The sequence below is a fragment of the Idiotropiscis lumnitzeri genome, chromosome 15 (assembly GCF_059441095.1).
Source record: "Idiotropiscis lumnitzeri isolate Australia: NSW breed Sydney's pygmy pipehorse chromosome 15, RoL_Ilum_1.0, whole genome shotgun sequence".
NCBI lineage: Eukaryota > Metazoa > Chordata > Actinopteri > Syngnathiformes > Syngnathidae > Idiotropiscis > Idiotropiscis lumnitzeri.
Genome location: NC_142405.1, coordinates 9802604 through 9823608, shown reverse-complemented (window position 1 = coordinate 9823608; position 21005 = coordinate 9802604). Strand labels below are relative to the sequence as shown.

The window sequence follows — 21005 nt, the reverse complement described above, 5'->3', positions numbered from 1 at the left end:
ATGCATCACCAGCAGGGGTCAGTCAAGGACTTAGAATAGTTAAATTGGAGTCTAAAATGGTACTTAGAAAATGGAGTTGAGTTACTTCTTGCCAGTCTAAGCTTTAAAACGTACGTAAAACGTGTACATATAAAACGTATGTGTATAATTTATGTATATATATGTGTATATATATATATATATATATACAGGGAGAGAGAGAGGCATTATATATTTATGGCATTTGGTGCCGTTCCTTCCGCACCGCACACACGAATGAGAGAAAACTTCATTAACAGTATCTAAATCCCTACAAAATTAGATACAATGATAAACGCAAAGTTCATAAATGATTTAAATGAGAATTAAGGATAGTTTAAAAAAAAAAAAAGTTGAAATCTATAGTGTGCTTCCGAGTGACGTATACGATCGGAGAGCCAATAAAAACTACGTTTTCATGAAAGGGCGTGATTTTCCCGCGCCATCCAATCGCGCTCAACCTCTACAGGAACCGGCTGGTTACACGGAAGAGTTTAGCTTTTTGGAAGGCAGTCCAGTGTTTATCAAATGAGCGTCTAAAATCAGCGCCGAGCCCCCTAGGTATCAATTTCAGCCTTTAAGTTTCGTTATTACAGGTACCAAGGTCGCCAATCAGTTTCATTATTACTGTCGGTGAAGACAGAAAGGGAAGCCAAACGGCGACACAACATTAACAACTTGACCAGAACGGTATGTATTAAAACAGCTTTTTCTTTTTATTCCAATTTGTTTCGTGAGTACTTTATAAATATGTGTCTCTGTTACTTTCTCGTTCATGCTTTCAAGTTTTTGTTTAAAAACTCTTTTGTTGGGTCTTTGTTCTGTAATGGTGAGCTTTGGGACTACCAGGACTGAGTTTTACGATGGGGATAAATGGTAGACTAAAGAGCCATAGTACTGCCACAAATTAGTCTCTGTGGGTGTATATACAATACAGTATGTAACCTGAACTGTTGCGTCACATTGACCTCAACGCTCAACAGTGCAGACAATCTGTCTTTACAACCTAAAGAATGCTCAATTTTTACTGACACTGTCAGAGGTCTTATGACATATTATTTTGGTGCTACTATGGTTGAAACTCTTAAAACCAACAGGTCTTTTTTCAGTCTTATTCAATTTATATTGACTATTTGTGTTATTTGACCTTTTTAGGTCATTTAGTTTGGGATGGTTAAAGCTAGTAGTAGTACTGTAAAATCCTACTACAGAGGGACATGGAGCAAGATTCTAATTAGTGACCTTTGGTTTGTTAATGAGTAGCTGTGTGTCAAGTCAGCTGCTCACAAATAAGAAAACAAACAAATACATTGTTTGTCCCGTGATTCGTGTATAATTGTGTCGTTTTTAAGCAGCCCTGCACAAACAGAGCCCGATCGTGTGCCATATTATGTCCATGGGTCAACATTGGCTTGCATCATCAGCCAATATGCAAAGAGTGTTGTGTGGGTTGACTGGATTGATCCCAAACAGCCTGTTCTGAAACATGTCAGTGTATTTTTTTTTTCTTGTCAGGAAGAGGAGCGTCTGTAGAGTGAGGGTGCAAAAAAGGAGCAGGAACATTAGTCAACCCGCTGAAGTCCCGGCAGAACTATGGAACTGTCGCTGGTACGATTTCAGTTGAATTTTCACTTACGTTTTTTGTTCTACCTTGTCGAGAATTTAGATCCATGAAAATGTTCTAACTGTGCATGATGTTACAGTGGCGTGGTTTTCAACATTTTTCTCAAGTACATATTTTAATTAACTTTTATTTACAATGCAATTAAAAAAACAATTAAGCACGAAAACATGTTTTGTTATGTAAATCAAAATGTAAATTTGACATACTTATGAAAAAACAATTTTGACAATAGATTTGAAACTTCATGAATTAACATTTTTTTTAAATGAATGAATCCATCGGGCAGTGTCAGTCATAACCTTATTTCAATATTTAATATTATTATTATTATTTAATATTATTAAAGTAGCTAGAATGGTAGAAATATTACTCATAGTAGCCACGTGAGGATAAGTAGTATAGAAAATGGCTGGATGAAACCCAAATTTTCATTCAGCAATTTCCTCTGTGGGTGTATATAACCACCATCACTCCTCCAACCTCTTTAGGCTCACCCAGCCATCAAAGCATTCATGTGTGGCGCTCTGAGTGGAACCTGCTCTACGCTGCTTTTCCAGCCGCTGGATCTGGTCAAAACACGTCTACAAACATTGCAGAACAGCGTGCAGCCTGGGTAAGGATCAGCAAAAACACACATGCCATCCTTCCTTGTTATAAACGACTAAATAATTTAAATGAAGGCAAAAATGTAACTTTAACTTGAGATGACCTTTATATGGCACTTGCATTTATAGATTACATATAGATTGATTCTTTTTTTTTTTTTTAAACAACTAATCTGAATTTTATTCTTTCAAGTTCTGGCCGTGTAGGAATGATGAGAGTGATCCTCAATGTAGTGCGGACAGAGAGGTTGCTGGGACTGTGGAAAGGAGTTTCTCCGGTTAGAATGACAATACTGACAACACAGATCAAGCACATGTATGAATCCTTAAATGCCAATCACTCACCTCTCCTGTTCTCCTGTTATGTGTTCGCCCAGTCGTTCATGAGGACCATCCCTGGTGTGGGGCTCTACTTCAGCACTTACTGCTCATTAAAGCAGCACTTCTTCCAGGAGAACAACCCGGGAGCTTTGGGGGCTGTGCTGCTGGGAGGCGGAGCCAGGACGGTGGCTGGGGTCCTCATGCTGCCCGTAACTGTCATCAAGACTCGATATGAAGTGAGTATACTCAGGAGAACAGCGATAAATAAGACCATAAAAATGACAGTAATACATTGAGACGGTGTCTTATAAATTGCCCGGCGGTCTTCAACTTTAGTTACGTTTCACTCCAACAGTATTTGTGTTTCTGCTTCAGTGTGGCAGGTACCGTTATGAGAGCGTCGCCGGGGCTTTCCGTAGTGTGTGTCGGACTGAAGGTCCGGCGGCGCTGTACTCTGGCCTGATGGCCACGCTGCTCCGAGATGTTCCTTTTTCTGGAATCTACGTTATGTTCTACAGCCAGATGAAAGCCAATTTGCCAAATGGTATGTGAGGACAGATTGCTTCAGAGTGATGCAGCAAAACTTATTTATGTGTTTTGAATTGAAAATTATTGAAGTAACATCTCTGTACTGCTTTCTGGGAAATTATATTGCTAATTATATTTTTGATTATGGGACAGGCAAGCATGTGGATGCTCATTTTGCTGACTTTTATCTATTGTTTATCTTTGTTTAAGAGATCAGGATGTCTGCTTTTGCCCCCCTGGCTAACTTCAGCTGTGGGATCCTGGCAGGGGTGTTGGCTTCGCTCATCACTCAGCCTGCCGATGTGGTCAAAACACATGTCCAAGTGAACCCCCAGTTGAGGACGATTGACGCTGTCAGATACATCTATGTGGTAAGTCCTTTTTTTATGTCAATAAGGTTGAAAACATCAGAACTACACATGGGAATATTATGAAACAATGTCTTTATTTACCATGTTAAGCTTGAGAACATCCAACCACACAAAATATGATGAATATTACAAAAATATACACATATATTATTAATATTTCAGAATTTGTTGGTTAATTATTGTGTTCCCCCTATTTATTTGTGGAAATAATTGAATGTTTAACAGTATATACATTTTTGGGGGGAGTTTAAAAAATATTATTATAATTAACACCTATTTTATCTTCTCAACAAGGAACATGGACTTGAGGGTTTCTTAAGAGGGGCGTTGCCGCGCTCTCTTAGGAGGACGATGATGGCTGCCATGGCGTGGACCGTTTATGAGCAGATGATGGCATATCTCGGACTGAAATCGTGAAAAGGAAAGTCACGGTGAAGGTGGTAGACGACAAAGAAGAGAGAAGAAGGTCAAGCGACAAAAAAGCGACGAGGAAAAGTGCCTGCTGTGCCACAATCTTTTCTTGTCCTCAATGATGGAATTGCACATTACATAATAGCTGATAAAAGGTTGGCGCTCTAAAAATGTGCTCTTCAGCGATTACAGCTGAAGTTTGTTTGGAGTGGTGTGGCTCAGTGGTAGAGTGGTTGTTTCCCAACCGAGAGGTTGTGGGTCAAATATTGTGACCAGGTCGAAGTATCCTTGAGCAAGATACTGAACTCTGAGTTGCTGCTGATGGAATGTCATCAGTCAGTAGATGAGGTAATAGAGCGAGCGCTTTGAGCACTGAAGGTAGAAAAGCTATGCAAGTGACAGCCCATTTACCACAGTTTAACAGTTTTAGTAGGTATTTTTGACTGCGCTTTCAGATTTGTCACACGTTCGAAGTATCTCAGTGAGTGTTGCTGTTTGTGTTTGTTTGTCAGTGTGTGCCCAGACTGCTGGCAATTAGCCATGCATGATGATATGCTTTAACTGTAACACACACTATCATATAGCTGTATGCTTTTTTTTTTTTTGCATTCTTTTACTGTCACAGTTAAAAGTCCTTTATCACAATAATGCCTTAAAATGAATGTTATTTGTATTTTTTTTTTTTTAAAAGCTACCAAAGTATTTATATATTTATAATGCAATAAAACAAATCTTTCATTTTGACAGAGATGTGTGCTTCTTCCCCTGCTCCTAGAAACCATGTTGTAAATGATTAAACTGAAGGAGTCTACTTAATATCAAAACCTGAAACATGACGCCGAATATGCTGCTGAGTAGATATGGCAGTTATGTCATAGATATGGCTTGTTGAATTCTGGACCTGCAGATCACTGTGACATGATACATTTCTGTCTTAATCTTTGCCTAAAAAAGCAACTGTGACTAAATGAAACACACCGGTTTGGTAAAAGTTGATCTACTGTATTTCCAAAAATGCAGTTTATTTAATTAAGTATATTAGGCTTGCTGTCTCAATTTATTAACAATGACATAAAATGAGTGATAAAATACGGTGTACAGTAGACTTTTGTAATAAGAAACTAATTACTGACCATAATAAAAGGCTAAAACTTCAGTGATAAGCAGGACAGGGGATGAGTGACGTCATAAATAAGGCAAGAGAATGCTTGATAGTCCCATTCAGCCGTAAGGTCTGATCAGGTCTCATTTATTTATTCAGTATTTTGCAGCCTGTTTATAGTAGTATGGGTGAAAAAAAAATCACATTAAATTATGTCTTTTCCTTTGCTGTCGTAGGGAAACAATCCAAAACATGTTATTTCCTTTCATGCCACTGGACAAACAATCCACAAACATTTTACTCCAGTCCTATTGTAAACTGAATAAATTAATGATCCATCACCCTCATCTGACTGGAATGAATCACCAATACTGAACCTCTCTTCACTTCTGTTTGCCAGCCTGCTTTTGGTTGAATTGTTGCCTGTATCACCAATTATGTACAATTATTTGGGTCACTGACAGTTTCAGTGGCGACATTTCTCAACATTATCCCAATGACACTTTGTTCACCCTGTGATCATGTTGACTGGAACTCTTTATCTTTGGCAATAAATACACAAAGTTTCCACACAGGTCAGACTTTGGCTGAGAGGTCAGCGTCTCAGCATTTTCTTAATATGGTCTTTCCATCTTGTCTTAATATGGGATGGCCATCCGACCCATACCACCCCCTTGGACCACCGTCCACCACTGCCACCTTTCGACAAAACGGCAGAACTACAACAAACCCGGTTTGAACATAACGAACCAATCACAAGCTTCGAAAATGACTATAAATAAGACGTCACTTCCTGAGAGCGGCCTCTTTTGCCATCGTGTGGTTAGTCTTCCATACGGCGTTGTTTCGTGGTGAGTTCCTTAATCGTCTTTTTTAGAATATGTAACCTTCAAATGTATCCAGAGGATAAGCAAACTCCTTATTACCATCTTAATGACTTATAGTGGCGTTAAAACCAAACAAGTCACTTTCGCGTCGTCTTAAAACGCTCCAAGTAGTTCGGCTAACATTTGAAGCTAACGAACTAGCTTGTGACACGCGCTCACTCCATGCTGTTCGCTCCGCAAAACCTGACACACTGCTAAAGTGAATAACTTATAACGTGTACGTTGAAATGATACACCAAATGTACATTTTCAATACTAACTGTATGCAGTCGACTACTAATGCAAACTGCACAAAAATGTGTAAAGAATGAATGTTTCAAATGTATTGCGGTTACCGTACACTATTGATCAAAGAATTTCGCAATTCTGGCTGTCATGCAGTTAATGTCATAAGGTAATTTATTTTATTCCACAGCTCTCCCACCTCACTCGTAACTCCGGGAAAGTGGTCACGATGTCCGGAAGTCTGGATGCCCTTCAAATGAAGGAGGAGGATGTGCTGAAGTTTCTGGCTGCAGGAACCCATCTGGGAGGTACCAACTTGGACTTCCAGATGGAGCAGTATGTCTACAAAAGAAAAAGCGATGGTATGTAAAGATGCACGTTAATGTCTAAGTTCTCATTTTTTTGTACATGTTTTGGAATATATTTAGTCCTTTCATTTAAGGTGTCTACATCATTAACTTGAGAAGGACCTGGGAGAAGCTGCTGCTGGCTGCAAGAGCCATTGTTGCCATTGAAAACCCAGCAGATGTTTGTGTCATTTCCTCCAGGAACACTGGCCAGGTAAATTTTAAGTTCCTATTGCACTGTTTTCTTGTAAGACCAAAGTTGTTTTGAGATTTGGAACCGCACACTATTAAAGCTGGGCAACGTTGTCGGTGTTCTGGTGTCGGAAGTGTGCAAGAGTAACTATGGACAGGTTTTCGCTAGCGCAATAGAGGACTGATGTCCCATGATTGTGGCTGGATAGACCTGAGTCACAATGTAAACCAACTTTTTAAAAAAAAGAATTGATGAAATGACTCCAATGCTGGAACTGACTGTTTTCTTTCCTCTTCAGCGTGCAGTGTTGAAGTTTGCCTCTGCCACCGGTTCCACCACCTTCCATGGTCGTTTCACCCCAGGTACATTCACCAATCAGATCCAGGCAGCTTTCAGGGAGCCCCGCCTCCTGATTGTGACTGATCCTCGTGCTGATCACCAGCCACTGACGGAGGCCTCCTATGTGAACATCCCCTCCATTGCTCTGTGCAACACCGACTCCCCACTTAGATATGTGGACATTGCCATCCCCTGTAACAACAAGGTGAGCCATAGAATTAAATAACTTCACAGCTTCTTTCCGTGGCGCATCTTATTTTTGAATATCTGTTATCAGGGTCACCATTCTGTGGGTCTGATGTGGTGGATGTTGGCCCGGGAGGTTCTCCGAATGAGGGGCACCATTTCCCGAGAGCATCCCTGGGAGGTCATGCCCGATCTGTACTTCTACAGAGATCCTGAAGAGGTAAATAGTAATCTTTTAACAGACAGTATCTGGGTGGCAGATAAAGTGCACTTACTAATGAGACTCTTTGAAATGCAGATTGAGAAGGAGGAGCAGGCTGCTGCAGAGAAGGCTGTCGGGAAGGAGGAGTTCCAAGGTGAATGGACTGCCCCTGCAGCTGAATTTGCCCAGCCTGAGGTTGCTGACTGGTCTGAGGGTGTCGCTGTGCCATCTGTGCCCATTCAGCAGTTCCCAGCAGGTAGGATTGCTTCAGTCTCGCCTGATTCAGTGCTACTCCAATCCATGTAATAACTGTTTTCTATTTTTTTTTTCAGGTGCTCCAGCAGCTGTAAAGCCCACCGAAGTATTTTCGGGTGAGAATTGTCATTTTAAAATGCATAAAAATGTTCAAGACCTTTGGCTGTTTCTTACCATTTTTTTTTCTTGCAGAGGACTGGAGCAATCAGCCTGCCACTGAGGACTGGTCCACTGCTCCCACTGCCCAGGCCTCTGACTGGGGTGGTGCCGCTTCTGATTGGTCTTAAAAAAAAGTCAAACAAAACTGACCATGATGAGAAATAAAGTGTTTTACACCATTTTTCAGAGTTGTCTATTTGTTTTTACCTTTTGGTGACAAAGTAAGCCACAAGCTGGGAATGTGCTGTGCCTTTTAAAATGTTGCAAAATCAGGCAAATGAACAGAATACTTGCAAGAATCAAAGTATGTGGAAGATGTAAAATTGTTCCAGCAGTACCTCAATGAGAAACTGGGCACCCAAAGGATGCTTATGTTACTCGTACTTTTGCTATCTGGGATACTATATCATTCCTTGCAGCCATCTACCACCATCAATGGGGTGGGGGGTAGGAGCAGCAGTCAAATTATGGAGCTATTTATATTTATCTTAAAATACAAATCCTCTAAAGGACAATTACAATAGATCTGCAGTCTGTTCGAAGTAGATGAAAGTCGGGACAAGTTTTGAAACTGAAAGCAGTTCCAAATGGTTTCATACTTGAGGAGAACGTCGGCAACTAACGTGTATACCATGACAACAGTGACGTGCATGCTTCAGTTGTTGACGCATTTGGAGCACTGCTATGCGCCAAATATAACATTTCGGAATCTTCGTCTTTGATGTGAAGCGTGCTTGAGAGAATTCGAGCGGTTGTCCAGCATCCCGCCAGTGCACAACAATCACCACTTCCACATTCGCGCTCGACAGTCGGGTGGGCGTGTCCCAAGGCGATCCAGACGCTGCTATTGGACGAACACTGTTTCCTTTCCTCCACGACTTCCGCTTTCTGCACGCCCAACTACGGAATAATGATAATAATGATCAAGATGGCTACTACAGAAGCTTTCTTTCTGTAGCTAAGCACCAATTTAATGGGATCACTTAAAACTGCTGTTTGTTACTCTTAAAGTCCCTCGGTGGCGACGAGGGCTCCGCCAGGAACAATACTACATGGATTCATTACGGACTGTGAGAAAATACTAGTAATTGTGTCGCCTGTAGCAGTTATTCAACGGAAGCTAGCTAGCATAGTAACCAGTTAGCCGTATAGCTGGCGACTATCTCCGGCGTTAGTCGACCGCCCGCGGGGGAGCCTGGCTCTATTTCGCGAGTCCGGTCCGTGAACAAATGGCCGAACCGAGGAAAGTTCCCTTCGTCACCCTCTCGTCGTTCAACACATCCACTCCGTCGCCGCCAGAGTTGAGCAAGAAACGCCGCCGCGAAGATGAGGCCATGACTTTGGGCAGAGACGGTGGTGGAAGTGCGGTCGGATCAGAAGCTGGCGGAGGTCTCTTTGGGACCGCGCAAGGTGATGTCGCTGAGCCCGTGGAGGCGAAACCCACCGTCCGGCTCAACCTCTCTCTCTCCGAGCCAAGTGAACGTGGTTCTGCCGAGTTCAACTACAGCGAGTTGGTGGTCCCGACGCCTTTACGTCCTTCTCAGGTGATGAGACACTTGAGCCTCGGGGTACAATGATGTGAGCAAGCGGGCACTCGCCTGGTGCGCGTGACCCGTATACAAATCTAATATTATCTTCCAAAGGTTATTTGCGGTAGAAAACGTGACTATATGAGTCTTTTTGCAATCAATTATTTACAGCAGAGCATACGCACACAGAAAAAGTGTTCTTACCAAGTAATTCATCATCGCAATATAACGACTGTAAGTAAAATGCTCGCTGACCTGTCAAAACATTCCTTGATATCCTGATATATAAATCCCCACCTATCCAACAAGCTGCACTGTTTGTTCTTGGACAAATTAAATCTGTTACCATTACTAAACCCTGGGTAATTACCATGTTGTCCCCTTTTGACTTTTACATGTAGGTCCAACTTGCATCAGCTTCAACTGCCCCAAAAGGACTCGCACCCCCCCTGGACCCCAACGACCCCCTCGCTGATGATGAGAGGGAGAGGCGTGAGGTTGAAGAGTTGGCCAGGAAATTTGAAAATAAATATGTAAGTTTTGGTAGAGCAGGGTGAAATGCCCTCAAAATCAAGTTGCATGTTTTTTTTTCGCATTTTGCATTTGCCTACAACAGAAGCAAATGACAATGACATCCAAAATCAAGTTTACTTTACTTTTTGTTTTTCCCACCGTGTGTGCTTTCTCCTGATCCAAACAAGCTTTGAAGTAATTTTTTTCCCCTGGCATTACCTTGCAAAACTTAAACAAAAATAACATATAATTTTAACATAATTGCTTCCTCCTGGAAATGTTTTCCTTTTGTCAACAATGTGTGGAAAATCAATCCCTGATAAATCAATCTTGAAAATGTTCAACACAAGGACCCGTCACACTGTATGACGTGGCTGGTCCATCTGTCTGTTGTTGGACACCGCGCCGCACCGCGTCCAGCTCTCATAGCCTTGTCTCATGTATTGTCGACTTGTACAGACGTGGCAAAGCAGCCTCTACAAAATATTCGCAGCAAATACCTCTGGTCCCAAAAATGTTTTGCTTTTACAATGTGGATATGGGCACCATGCTTTTGGCTGTGGTCAGCACGATTCACTGTGAATGCCATTGATTGGTCGGCCAATAAATTCTTAGATAGTGTCGTTAAGCGGATATTTGTCTAATTGTGGTGTGCTATTAATTTCATGCATTGCTTGCAGGGCGGCGCCCCCAAAAAGAAGAAAAAAGACAGGATGCAGGATCTCATTGATATTGGTTACGGGTATGACGAAACCGACCCCTTCATTGACAATTCAGAAGCTGTGAGTTCTTTCAACATGCACACATCAGGTTGGGGTTTGGGGTGGTTCCACTTGTCTCATTCAGTTTCTTTTATGAGCGTTTTACTTTCTGATAATAAAAAATATTTCTTTTAGTCCTATATTCTACTCCCTGCTTCCAGTGTATAGACAATGCTGATGTGATCACAAACTGCAGGTTTAGTTTGCTGTTTCCAGACGAAAGCAGTAATTGTGTTAATTGACTGTAAGCAAACCGGAACTGAAATGACGTGATGATAGTTAGAAACAGTGTTGTAGTATTACAAATGAGCATTATTTCCTTTTTGTACAGTATGATGAGCTGGTTCCGGCCTCTCTGACCACCAAACATGGAGGCTTTTACATCAACACAGGCACTTTGCAGTTCCGAGCAGCATCTGACTCCGAAGGAGATGATACAGAGAATAATCACATCAAGGTACGTTCTTTGCACCTCTGTCAGTGCGCAGCCATTGTCTTTCATCTAACGTGATCGTACAAATGAACATCCTTCTGCTAAAAGATGAAAGATGGAGAAGAGCGGGTGATTAAAAAGCGGAGAAAGAAGCAAGATGGAGCCGTTTTGGAGGAGAAGAAACCCAGGAAAAATAAAGTACCAAAGCCTGGGTAAGGTTCTCACTTTTACAATTAAATATTTGTAAAAGCAGTTAGTTGTTTTTTCGGAAATGATGTGCAACCTATGGTCTGCAAAGGCCACAGTATTTGTGCAGTAATACGCTTGCAATACAGGGGTCCTCGATTCTGTTCCTATGAAGGCGTTGTAGATTAATCTGAATCCAATAACCTATGAGATTCATTATGCATAAATGTTTTTGTTTTATAGGTAAAATAAAAGCAAATTAACCATTGAATGATATTAAAGAAGTTTATTGATCTACTTCAATTGGAGTGGTTACTGTGAACAGTTGCAGTCTTTAAGCGTCAGCTAGGATGTCAAAAAATTCTCCTGAACTAGTTTGGCGTGAACATAAGTCAGTAAGTAATAAATCAGATGACATCATTAATTAATTAACTTATAGCTGTCTGTCACTTCAACATGTGGACGAGCTATTTTCATCCCTTTAAATTGGCTAAAATCGCGTAAAAATTTCAGACCAAGTCGGGACGGACCATTACTATCAATTTGTCGGGGGAACAACATTTTTTTGGACCATATTGGGGATACGAGGTTTCCGCTGGCCCGTGATTATATGCAGTATATATCCTGTAAATATGAAGATGTTTTTTTTTTATTTTTAAATATATAAGAAAATATTTTTTAAAATAAATATAAGTGCTTTTAAATCCACTAGAATGCGATTGCTTCAAGTATGAACGGCAATATCGTGGGGCAACATCAGCAGTCCGCTGAACAAAATAATTATAATATTATATATTATTTTATTTTTTTGTACTCTTGACAGAGTGTCGTCCTTGAATCGTCCAGAAAAGAAGAAGAGGAAGAAGCTTATGAAAGATTCGCTCCACCTGGCCAACATGTTGCGGCGCTTCACCAGGGAGAAGGAAGAGATGCGAAAGCGGAACACGACTGGCGCCGGTCTGCCACGACCTCAAGCCAAAGTTCCCGGTGCTAACACTCCGCTCGTCAACAGCCAACCCAAGGCTGCCGGTGGCAACGACTGCAACATGACGGATTTGACGTCCGACCCGGCTGTGATATCACTGCTCGGGTCAGCCAACAATGACGTGTTGCAAGACATGATGGGCGATCTGGACTTTGCGATGCTGGACTCTCCGCAGTCCTCCAGTCCTACTCAGGGTGAGAACGGCTCTTTTGGCGTGGGCCATAAAGCTGGCGTTGGCCGCATGTCGCAGGGTAATATGATGAGCCCTCCATCACTGCCCACCGGTCTCCCGGGCCCTCTCTTGAAACGTATCGAAGACCTCCGAGCGGTACGAAACTCTTTCATTATCTCGCTTGTTACTTTGTACCCCATTTGGTCCGGTTTTCGCATCCCGTGACGAAGACTAAATACACACGATTGGGAGTAAGTCTAATCCTTGTTTGTTATCACAGGCATCCCGTCAGTTCGACGAAGAGGGCCGCAAGAAGTTCTTCACAATGGACATGAATAATATCCTTCTAGAGTGAGTGGCATTTAAGTTTTGATTCCTGCCGACCTTTTTATATATTTCTTTATTGAACATTTATGCGCACTCTTGCGTGCTATTAGACAAATGCAGAACAGCAAGGGACAAGGCAGGTCAAAAACAACAAAATGTACCAACAAGGATACAGACGACAGCTAGCTAGCTAGCATTAGAAGAGAGTATCTTAAATCCGCAATCTTTAATTGCTACTCTTTGTCAAACAACACTAACATCATCTCAAAAAGTTGATCAATATCTGCACTGCCTGGCAGTCCTTACAAGATAACCGGAAGGATATCTGTATTATAAATCCATATTGAGTATCCTTGAAAGGCGCTGATATCATTTTGTGAGCAGTATATCACTTTTATAATTGAAGAATGCCTAATTTTTAACGCCCTGATTCACTTGTTTGACTAAAAGCTGCAACGATATGGTGCAATCTTTAGTGAGGGATCCAAATATTCTCAAACAACATTAATGGCTTAGTTTGAACTGAAATGGGCACCTCTTCAACATAAGCCAGGTGGATGCTCCTCTAACCTATCGTAGTTGCTTTTTTTTTTTTTTTAAGGCACCCTTCACCCTCGATCCTTATGTATTATAGTATGTATTATAATTATAATCCTTCATCTATTTGTGCGTGTGTGTGTGTGTGTGTGTGTCAGTATTGATTTACAGGTTCAGGAGCAGCCAGCAGATGTTCGTTCAGCTGTGTACTCTCATTTGGAGGCCTTTGTTCCGTGTAATAAAGAAGGTCTTCTCAAGCGCCTTAAGAAATTGAGCCTCAACATACAGGTAGGTGGCGAGATTGTGATCATCAAGTATAATTAGAAGTATATTTGGAAAAGTGGAACACAGCTGTTTAGCATGCATAAGCGATTGTTACAGAGCTGGAACAAATCAGATAATTTTCCTACGTGGATATACCGTAATAAACGCTTTTATATGAAGTATTTACATTTATTTTATGGCGCGTTTGTTTTTCTCAAATCATATATTATGCTTAAATGAAAACAGTGCTGTAATAATAATCGTAACATGTATTTTTTTATGTTATCAATATAGACTTTGATTTATTATAGAGGCTCCTCTTTAACTAAATACTAAGGCCCAACCAATTAATCGTCCGGCCGGCACAATTGGCTCATATTAGCTCTTTTAAAAATCTTTTTTTTTTGCAGATCGTTTTTTTTTTTTTTTTTTTTTTTAAACACATTACAGCATAAGACCACCCCACACCCCTCTCCCACCCATTTCTTTTTTTTCTAATGCTAAAGGACAAAGTATACTGAAAGAATCAAATGTTCTGCCAGTAATTCACATCATTGTAGTGTTAAGGGACCAATAGGGAAGTTATTGCATTTGTTTTATTTTTAATTAATTAATGAATTGATTATAGAAATTTTACCCAGGCAAATATCCGAAACAGCACAGGCCTAAAAAAATCCATATCGGTTGAGCCTACTTAATAGCGCTCCATGTCCTTTCTTCAACCCACACTTTCACTGGTCCACTCCCTTTTCATTTCATACTTTCAGATCTAACTAATAAGCAATGAAAATGATAAACACATAATATCCAATGACGCAAATTGTAAACCTTTAATTGGCTGAATTCCATCTGTTTCCAACACAGCTCTGTCACATTGCAACTGCATTTAAAAGTAACACCCATTTGAAAACGAACAAGTTTCAAAATGAAGTTTTAGAGTTGGAGGCGGTCCAGAAATGCCGCCTCCAAATTTGATATGCAAGAAAAACGTTGTCACCTTCAGAAGCGCTTGCAAACAGGGACTCTATTAAGACATGAATACTGCGTTGCATCACATCAAATTGATGATCATCTCACCCCCGTGCCTTCTTCCAACCAGGACGACCGGCTCCGAACGCCACTACTCAAACTGAAGCTGGCAGTGTGCAGCGTGATGCCAGAACAAATCGCCCGATACAACATGGACTGTATCGCTAAGGTGGCAAAGTAAGCGCACTTCCAAATCATCCGCTTATTAACTCGGACAATCTGTCGTTATTTCCCTTCGCTCCTTAACCGGACGCCACACTTGACGTTCTGTTTGGTTACTTGTGACTCCTGACAGACAGCACTGCGAGGAGGGAGAGAAAAATGCTTCCGAGGATGATGATGAGGAGAAGCCAGGCAAGAGGGTGATGGGGCCTCGAAAGAAGTTTGTCTGGGATGACAAACTCAGGTGTGTGTCGCATCCTCTATTACGAGGTCAGATTGTGCCGCTTTTGTAAACGTGTTTTTATTTATTTTTATTTTATTTTTTTGGGAGGATTGATGAAGATTGGTCTGTCAACACACCCACGCCTTTAGTAGTCTTGCACACAAAAGATTTCTAAAGCACGTGTGGGACTGACTCTGTTGCACTCACAAAATTTGTGCATGTACGACTGACTAATCGCAAGTAATAAGTCGTGCGCACAACTTTAAAAAGAAATCATCATTTTGTCTATGAAAGTGTGTTGCGACTTTAATGGCCATTGGATAATGTGAATCCCGGGCTACGAGAAATAATTAAAATCTTAATATCAAATTAAAATCTTCATTTGGCAAGTTACATTTTGCTCTAGTGTTTTGGTCTCAACTGAACAGTGAGTTTTATTTCTTTTCCCCCGTTGTCATTTTTGGTCAGGTCGTTGCTATGCAACTTGGTGCGAGTGAAGTTGAGCTGCTATGAGCTCGAGGGCAAGAACACGTCTGCCGAAGATTACCTCAAAGCCTTCATGGAGACAGAGGTGAAACCTCTTTGGCCAAAAGGTTGGATGCAGGGCAGGTGTGTTATATATTAAAATTTTCCTGACTTGCTTTTGTCAAGGTAAACGTCCTATTGGATGTTCCGTCGTCAATCACTGTGTCTCTTTTTTTTCCTACTAGGATGCTGTTCAAAGAGAGCATCATGGCTCATGGTCACCTGACTGGCTACACGTGAGTAAATCTACGTTTCGAAACCGCCGCGCTACAAAGTTAGCAATCACGCTGATTTGACTTGTGTTCATTTCAGAGCAAAGAAAAAGATAATCACCACAACAAAAGTCAAGCCAAAGGTGACACTTGTTTTTATGACAATCAGCTGCTCGTCACAGCTCTTTAGTGTGTGAATGCTGTGCAGAGTAAGTGCCAAGTCATTATCCCAGGATTGCCACTCAGTCAAAGACAAGAACATACAGATTAAGATTGATCCGAATCACTCTAGTCTGGGAAATACTAATCGCACATTTTTCACAATAACATCACAGTTGGAAAGGTGGCACCAGCGAGGGTAAAACCAATCTGACATCATACAACAACAGCACACACAGCTGCATCAAAAGATTAAACGATTTAACGATATTTGGTTATTCTGCATGTGCCGTTTGCTGCTGTTCCACATGGAAACTGGTTTAGCGATCATCAAATTAATCGACAACTATTTCGACAATCGATGAATTGTCGCCTAGGTTAGCATCCTTTGAGAAACTGAGAGCTACTTCTTGGGTGCTGATTAATGTGTTTGATACGCATTTACATTTGATACGTTTCAGTGGATTATCTTCAAACGAGGATATCTGGAAAACAACAATTAATATTTCCCCTTTTCTTATGGACCAAACCAGCAACTGTGATACACTTTAATGCCTTTTTAAAAAGGAAATTAATCGAAGGAATACTTGATAGAATAATCAATTCTAAAATTATTTAATAGTGACAGTTCAGATATTATAATACCTAGTCCATGCCATTCCATTTAAGCGGTGTCTTTTTTTATTTTTTCTTAGAGACAACAACGTGATTAACTTGAACATTTGTTTGTCAGGAAGCTGCATGGGTTCAGCGGACAACACCTTCAGCAGGTGTCACTCCGTCCCCTGTCAGCCAGGTTGCTAAGCGACCGTCTCAGTCGCCGTCTGAGCCCATATGCCTCGATTCCCTCGACGACGATCTGGCTGTTCCTTCCCTCGACTCCATCTCCCAGGCGCTTATGATCCTCGGCAACGCCGCCAAGGGCCTGGCGCAAAGCGACAGCCCTCCCTCCCCGGATAGACCCAAGAGCATCGCCAACCCCGCCGCCGCCCCTCATGTTTCTGTACTGATCCAGCAGCAGCAGAAAAAGAACTCAGTCAGCACTCCCGGCTCCAGCAACCCTCGCTACACGTTCTCATCTTCGTCTCCCTCCGCCCCGCTGTCTCGGCCGTCTTCTGTCAACTTTTCGCCGGCGTCGTCGGTCAGGGTGGACGCTATGGGGGTTGTGAAGGGCCCGGGACAGGTGCACAGACACTCTGTGTTGAACACTCAGAGACCCGTGGGCGTCGCTGTGCCTAAAGTCAACTCTCCTGCATCTGCTTCACTACCTAAGCCCCGCCCTCCACCCACCGCATCACCCCTTGCGCCTCCAGGATCAAAGATTGGGGTCTCCGCTCCTTCTTCGGGCCTCATCAAATGCAGCAATAAAGGAGTCAACAGTAGTGACCCTGTCATTACGTCACCTCCGTCTCGACAAACGACAGCCCATCCGTCGCCCGTGCACATGAGCCCCAAGACCTTCCTGGCGACACGAACGCCCCTCCCCCCACAGAGCAAAGCGTCTCCTGCGCCCCCGTCCCACCTGGGAGTTCAAACTACGCAACAGTCTGGCTTCATCACCCCGATGCACGCCACGCTCACAAAATCCAGTCACAGTGGGAACATCACGCCAGTCGTCAAACTCACACCTCGCACCCTCAACTCTGTCGTCGCCACCTCCCCTCGTACCCTCGGCTCGTCCGTCACAACGCCGTCTCGCAGCCTCAGCTCCGTCATCCCCACCCAGGTCATCCCCACGCCGTCTCGCAGCCTCAACTCAGCCGTCACCACCTCATCACGCACCCTCAACTCTGTCGTCACCACCTCGAGTTCGTCCGCACCCTCTCCGATCCCCAGGTCTCAGGCGACGCCCCCCATGCAGCAGTTCTCATCTAAAAGCCCCGCAGGGTTCCGCCCGCCGTTCTCAGGTGCCCAGGCCGGAGCAGCCAAGGTGGGTCCAGGTGGTTACGCTCCCCCCGGCAACCAGAAGACTCCAGTCATCATCAGCAGCAGCACAGCCAATAGTAGCCTTATCAACACTTCACCCTTAAGCAAACATTCAGGAACTGCCACTCCCCCGACGCCGCCTTCCGCCAACCCGGGCCAGCGCCAGAGGTCGGTGGGTGTGACGACGTCTCAGGGGACCAAACCGGTGACATCGGTCCCGTTGACATCGGCCTCTCCTCAGTTGCCGCAGGTTGGTGTTCATGCAACATTTTTGTCTTCCTCTCAGCCAATCATGGTTTGGAATGTTCAAGCTCCGCAAAAACACGACAAGGCTCAGAAACAGGAAGAATCCGAACACGAGTAGCTCCTTGTCAAACAATTCAGATTGGATCCTAGAGAGGCTACTTAAAATGCATATTCAGCCTTAGAAGTGCGAATGTTAAAAACACGACGCATAGAGGACAGGGCTTATTTTTTATGAATGGAATTTTGTTATGTAAAAGAAAGTAATCAGATCATTAAGATGTGTGTCTTACATTTTACTATTCCTATATATTGTTTTATTGATATAAATACATATTAAAAATACTTTAATATTAGGTATCTCAAGTTGTTTCTAATATTTTTAATGAAATTGTGATTTTTCTTGTATTATGTATTCTTTACATAATTTTGTGGGTTATCTTTATCTTCTAATATTTCTGTTGTTACGAATTTTCCATTCATAATCATGCTATTTGTTCTTGCTATTATGTGATAGCGGAGTTTTTGTGGGCAAAATAATAGTTACTCAGCAAGCCAGTAGACTCCAAACAAGAATTAATTTTCCCTCATCTTTAAGATGCAAACATTTGTCTTTTGTTTTCCCCTTTTTCGTCCAGGCGTCATCAGCAGGGGGAAGCGGTCTACTAGGCTCCACCCCGTCTCTTCCTCTGGGCTTCGGGATGCTGGGGAGTTTGGTTCCCGTGTCGCTTCCCTTCCAGTTCCCCCCGCTGCTCAACCTGCCCCCGTTGGGCGCCGCCGGCTCCAGCACGCCGCCCACTAGCTCTGCGGCTAGTACCAATGCATCTTTCTCTACCCTGACTCAGAGTGAGTGCATGCCATACTCATTTATTGGATATAAAAAGTCTACACACCCCTGTTGAAATGCCAGGTTTTAGTGATAGAGAAATATTTAGACCGATAAATCATTGAAAACTTTTTCCAGCAATGAAATTAGCAATAATCAGGGAGAAAAAAATCTTTTGGGGCGGGCATGTAAAAACTAACAATTCGGATCATTTGGTAACAAAAGTGTGCACACCCGCTTATAATTGATGATGTGGATGGTTTCAAAATGAACAGTCACGTTTAAAACTCTGTTTAGATGGGAGTCGTCAGACTACTGTTACCATTTAAAGCAGGGGTCTTCCATCCTGTTCGGTTGTGTCCTGCAATTTTCCATCTCTTCCTGCTGCAACACACCTGATTCAAATGAGCAGGATTGTTATCTCGCTTCTGCAGACTATGCTGATTATCTGATCATTTGAATCAGGCGAGTTGTAGCAGGAATAGATGATTGGAGATTTAAAGTGATGCAGACTAACTGTAAATAAAGTTCAAATGTATGACGAGGCTAGACAAGACAGACAAATGAACTCCATTTTGATGTTTACAACATGGATCTGTGCGTGCCACACAGCTGGAAAACAACTTCTGATGTCATGTAGTGACACATGCAAACGGCGGATCGGAGTACATCAGTTCACATGTAAACAGTTATCCAGAAATCTTTTCATTCATGCAGTATGTTGTCTGATATAATTAACGCAGTGTTGGAAAATTGAATTTTCATTTCACTGTAGAATGAACTATAGAGCCTGCGAAACAGAAATTCGCTTTTCGCGATTGTGGAGCATGAAATGAGCGAATTATTGCGACCACAGCCTCTGTTTGTGATTGCCTTGCATCCATTTTGTTTGCTTCAATCCCCCTTGAATGTCTGTTTTGTTTTTTTCCCTGTTGATTTCTGCCATCACCAATGTTGCGTCGGTCACATTCCCCATCTGCCATTTTGTTTTCTTTCTTGTTCCTTCTTCTTACCTTTCCCTTTCCTTGTGCCCTGCTTTTCACCACCCCATCCTTTGTGCCCGTGTCCTGTCTCCTCAGATCTGTATAAGAGTCTCCAGTCGGGGTCTCAGGTTGCTCTGCCTCCTCACTTGCAGCTCGCTTTCTCAGGTAAAATGTGAGCCTCCCTCCCCCCTCTCGCCTTTCCACTTTTGCTCCTTTCTTGTCTTTCAAACTGTGCCCCGCTCATCCTGTTCTTGTGGTCATGTGCTTTGCCCCACCTTTGTATGTAGCCATTGGCGACATTTCTGGAATTGCTGTAGCTTCTGATTGACAAGAAAACACCGGAATAACTTTCTTGTTTGCGTGCAGATGTCGGCCAAAACCAGGGAGCAGACGGCAAGAGGAAGACTCTATGATAGCAGCTGCACTTGCTTTTGGTGCCAGACCACTCTTCAAATGTTCACCTTTTCAGGAATGAGTTTTAAAAGAAGGAAAAAAAACATTTTGATAACTTTTACATCCTTCATAGGAAAACAAAATGACAAATACAACTTGTCGACGTTTACGAGACAGACCTATATCACTGTGGACAGGGAGCAGGCGTGTGTGTGTGTGTGTGTGTGTGTGTGCCCGCCCGCCCGTGTGTATATGTTGATATAGGAGCGACAGTGTGCCTTTTATGTGTTTCCCTCTTTAATGCATGGTCAGTGTTGACATGGTGCTCTTTTGAAACCATAATGGAATTACCGCTGACATTTTTAAGACAAAATGCACAGAGCTGAATTGGAGCTTTCTCCCACCCCCAAGTTGAACACTTTTTTTCTATTATACTTGAATTCTTCAATGAGTTCCATTTCTGTACAGTACCTTTTAATTAAAAATGTTACCCTTCGCGTAGTCGTAATTATTGGATGGAACCTGTGGTCAAAAGGCATGTAATAAGTGTTCAGCAATTTTATATATATTTTTAATTACTTTTGTTTTTCAGGGTTTTTGCAAGCGCAATTCTTGTGTTATGGGAAATTCTGGATATCTGGAAAAAAAATGGACTATTTACAGTAATAGCATTTTGTATTCCTGTTTAGGGGGAAAAGGAAAACCTCCAAAACTAAGTGTGCCTAGGTTCCACATTAATTCACATTTTTTTCCTAGTGCTAGTATGGGTATCCTCCCACATTCCCAAAAAAGATATGCTTGGTAACTGATAATTCAAAGTTGTCAGCAGTTGTTAATGATTCTT

The 21005-nt window shown here is 42.3% G+C and overlaps 3 protein-coding genes across 4 annotated transcripts; all 3 read left to right on the top strand.

The window, feature by feature from the left end:
* The first annotated feature begins 483 nt into the window (after positions 1-483).
* On the top strand, positions 484-4622 carry LOC148322790 (mitochondrial glycine transporter A-like). The gene is made up of 8 exons (XM_088317057.1): positions 484-708; positions 1534-1626; positions 2131-2255; positions 2441-2525; positions 2625-2804; positions 2944-3112; positions 3307-3467; positions 3762-4622. The coding sequence occupies exons 2-8, from the start codon at positions 1612-1614 to the stop codon at positions 3882-3884; spliced, it is 858 nt and encodes a 285-aa protein (XP_088173183.1). The 5' UTR covers positions 484-708; positions 1534-1611; the 3' UTR covers positions 3885-4622.
* A 1139-nt stretch (positions 4623-5761) lies between these two features.
* Positions 5762-7952, top strand: rpsa (ribosomal protein SA). Its single transcript, XM_088316809.1, has 8 exons — positions 5762-5831; positions 6283-6454; positions 6535-6653; positions 6931-7176; positions 7249-7377; positions 7456-7615; positions 7692-7730; positions 7807-7952. The coding sequence occupies exons 2-8, from the start codon at positions 6322-6324 to the stop codon at positions 7899-7901; spliced, it is 921 nt and encodes a 306-aa protein (XP_088172935.1). The 5' UTR covers positions 5762-5831; positions 6283-6321; the 3' UTR covers positions 7902-7952.
* A 706-nt stretch (positions 7953-8658) lies between these two features.
* ubn2b (ubinuclein 2b) lies at positions 8659-20703 on the top strand. Of its 2 annotated transcripts, XM_088316806.1 has the most exons (17): positions 8659-9317; positions 9704-9835; positions 10496-10597; positions 10908-11033; positions 11118-11221; positions 12019-12508; positions 12633-12703; positions 13375-13504; positions 14580-14686; positions 14805-14915; positions 15363-15503; positions 15605-15655; positions 15732-15774; positions 16524-17966; positions 18598-18805; positions 19865-19933; positions 20135-20703. In XM_088316806.1, the coding sequence occupies exons 1-17, from the start codon at positions 9003-9005 to the stop codon at positions 20179-20181; spliced, it is 3690 nt and encodes a 1229-aa protein (XP_088172932.1). In that variant the 5' UTR covers positions 8659-9002; the 3' UTR covers positions 20182-20703. The 2 variants fall into 2 exon arrangements, with proteins under 2 accessions (XP_088172932.1, XP_088172933.1); XM_088316807.1 differs by lacking the exon at positions 19865-19933 and having other exon boundaries at positions 20135-20702.
* The last annotated feature ends 302 nt before the right edge of the window (positions 20704-21005 follow it).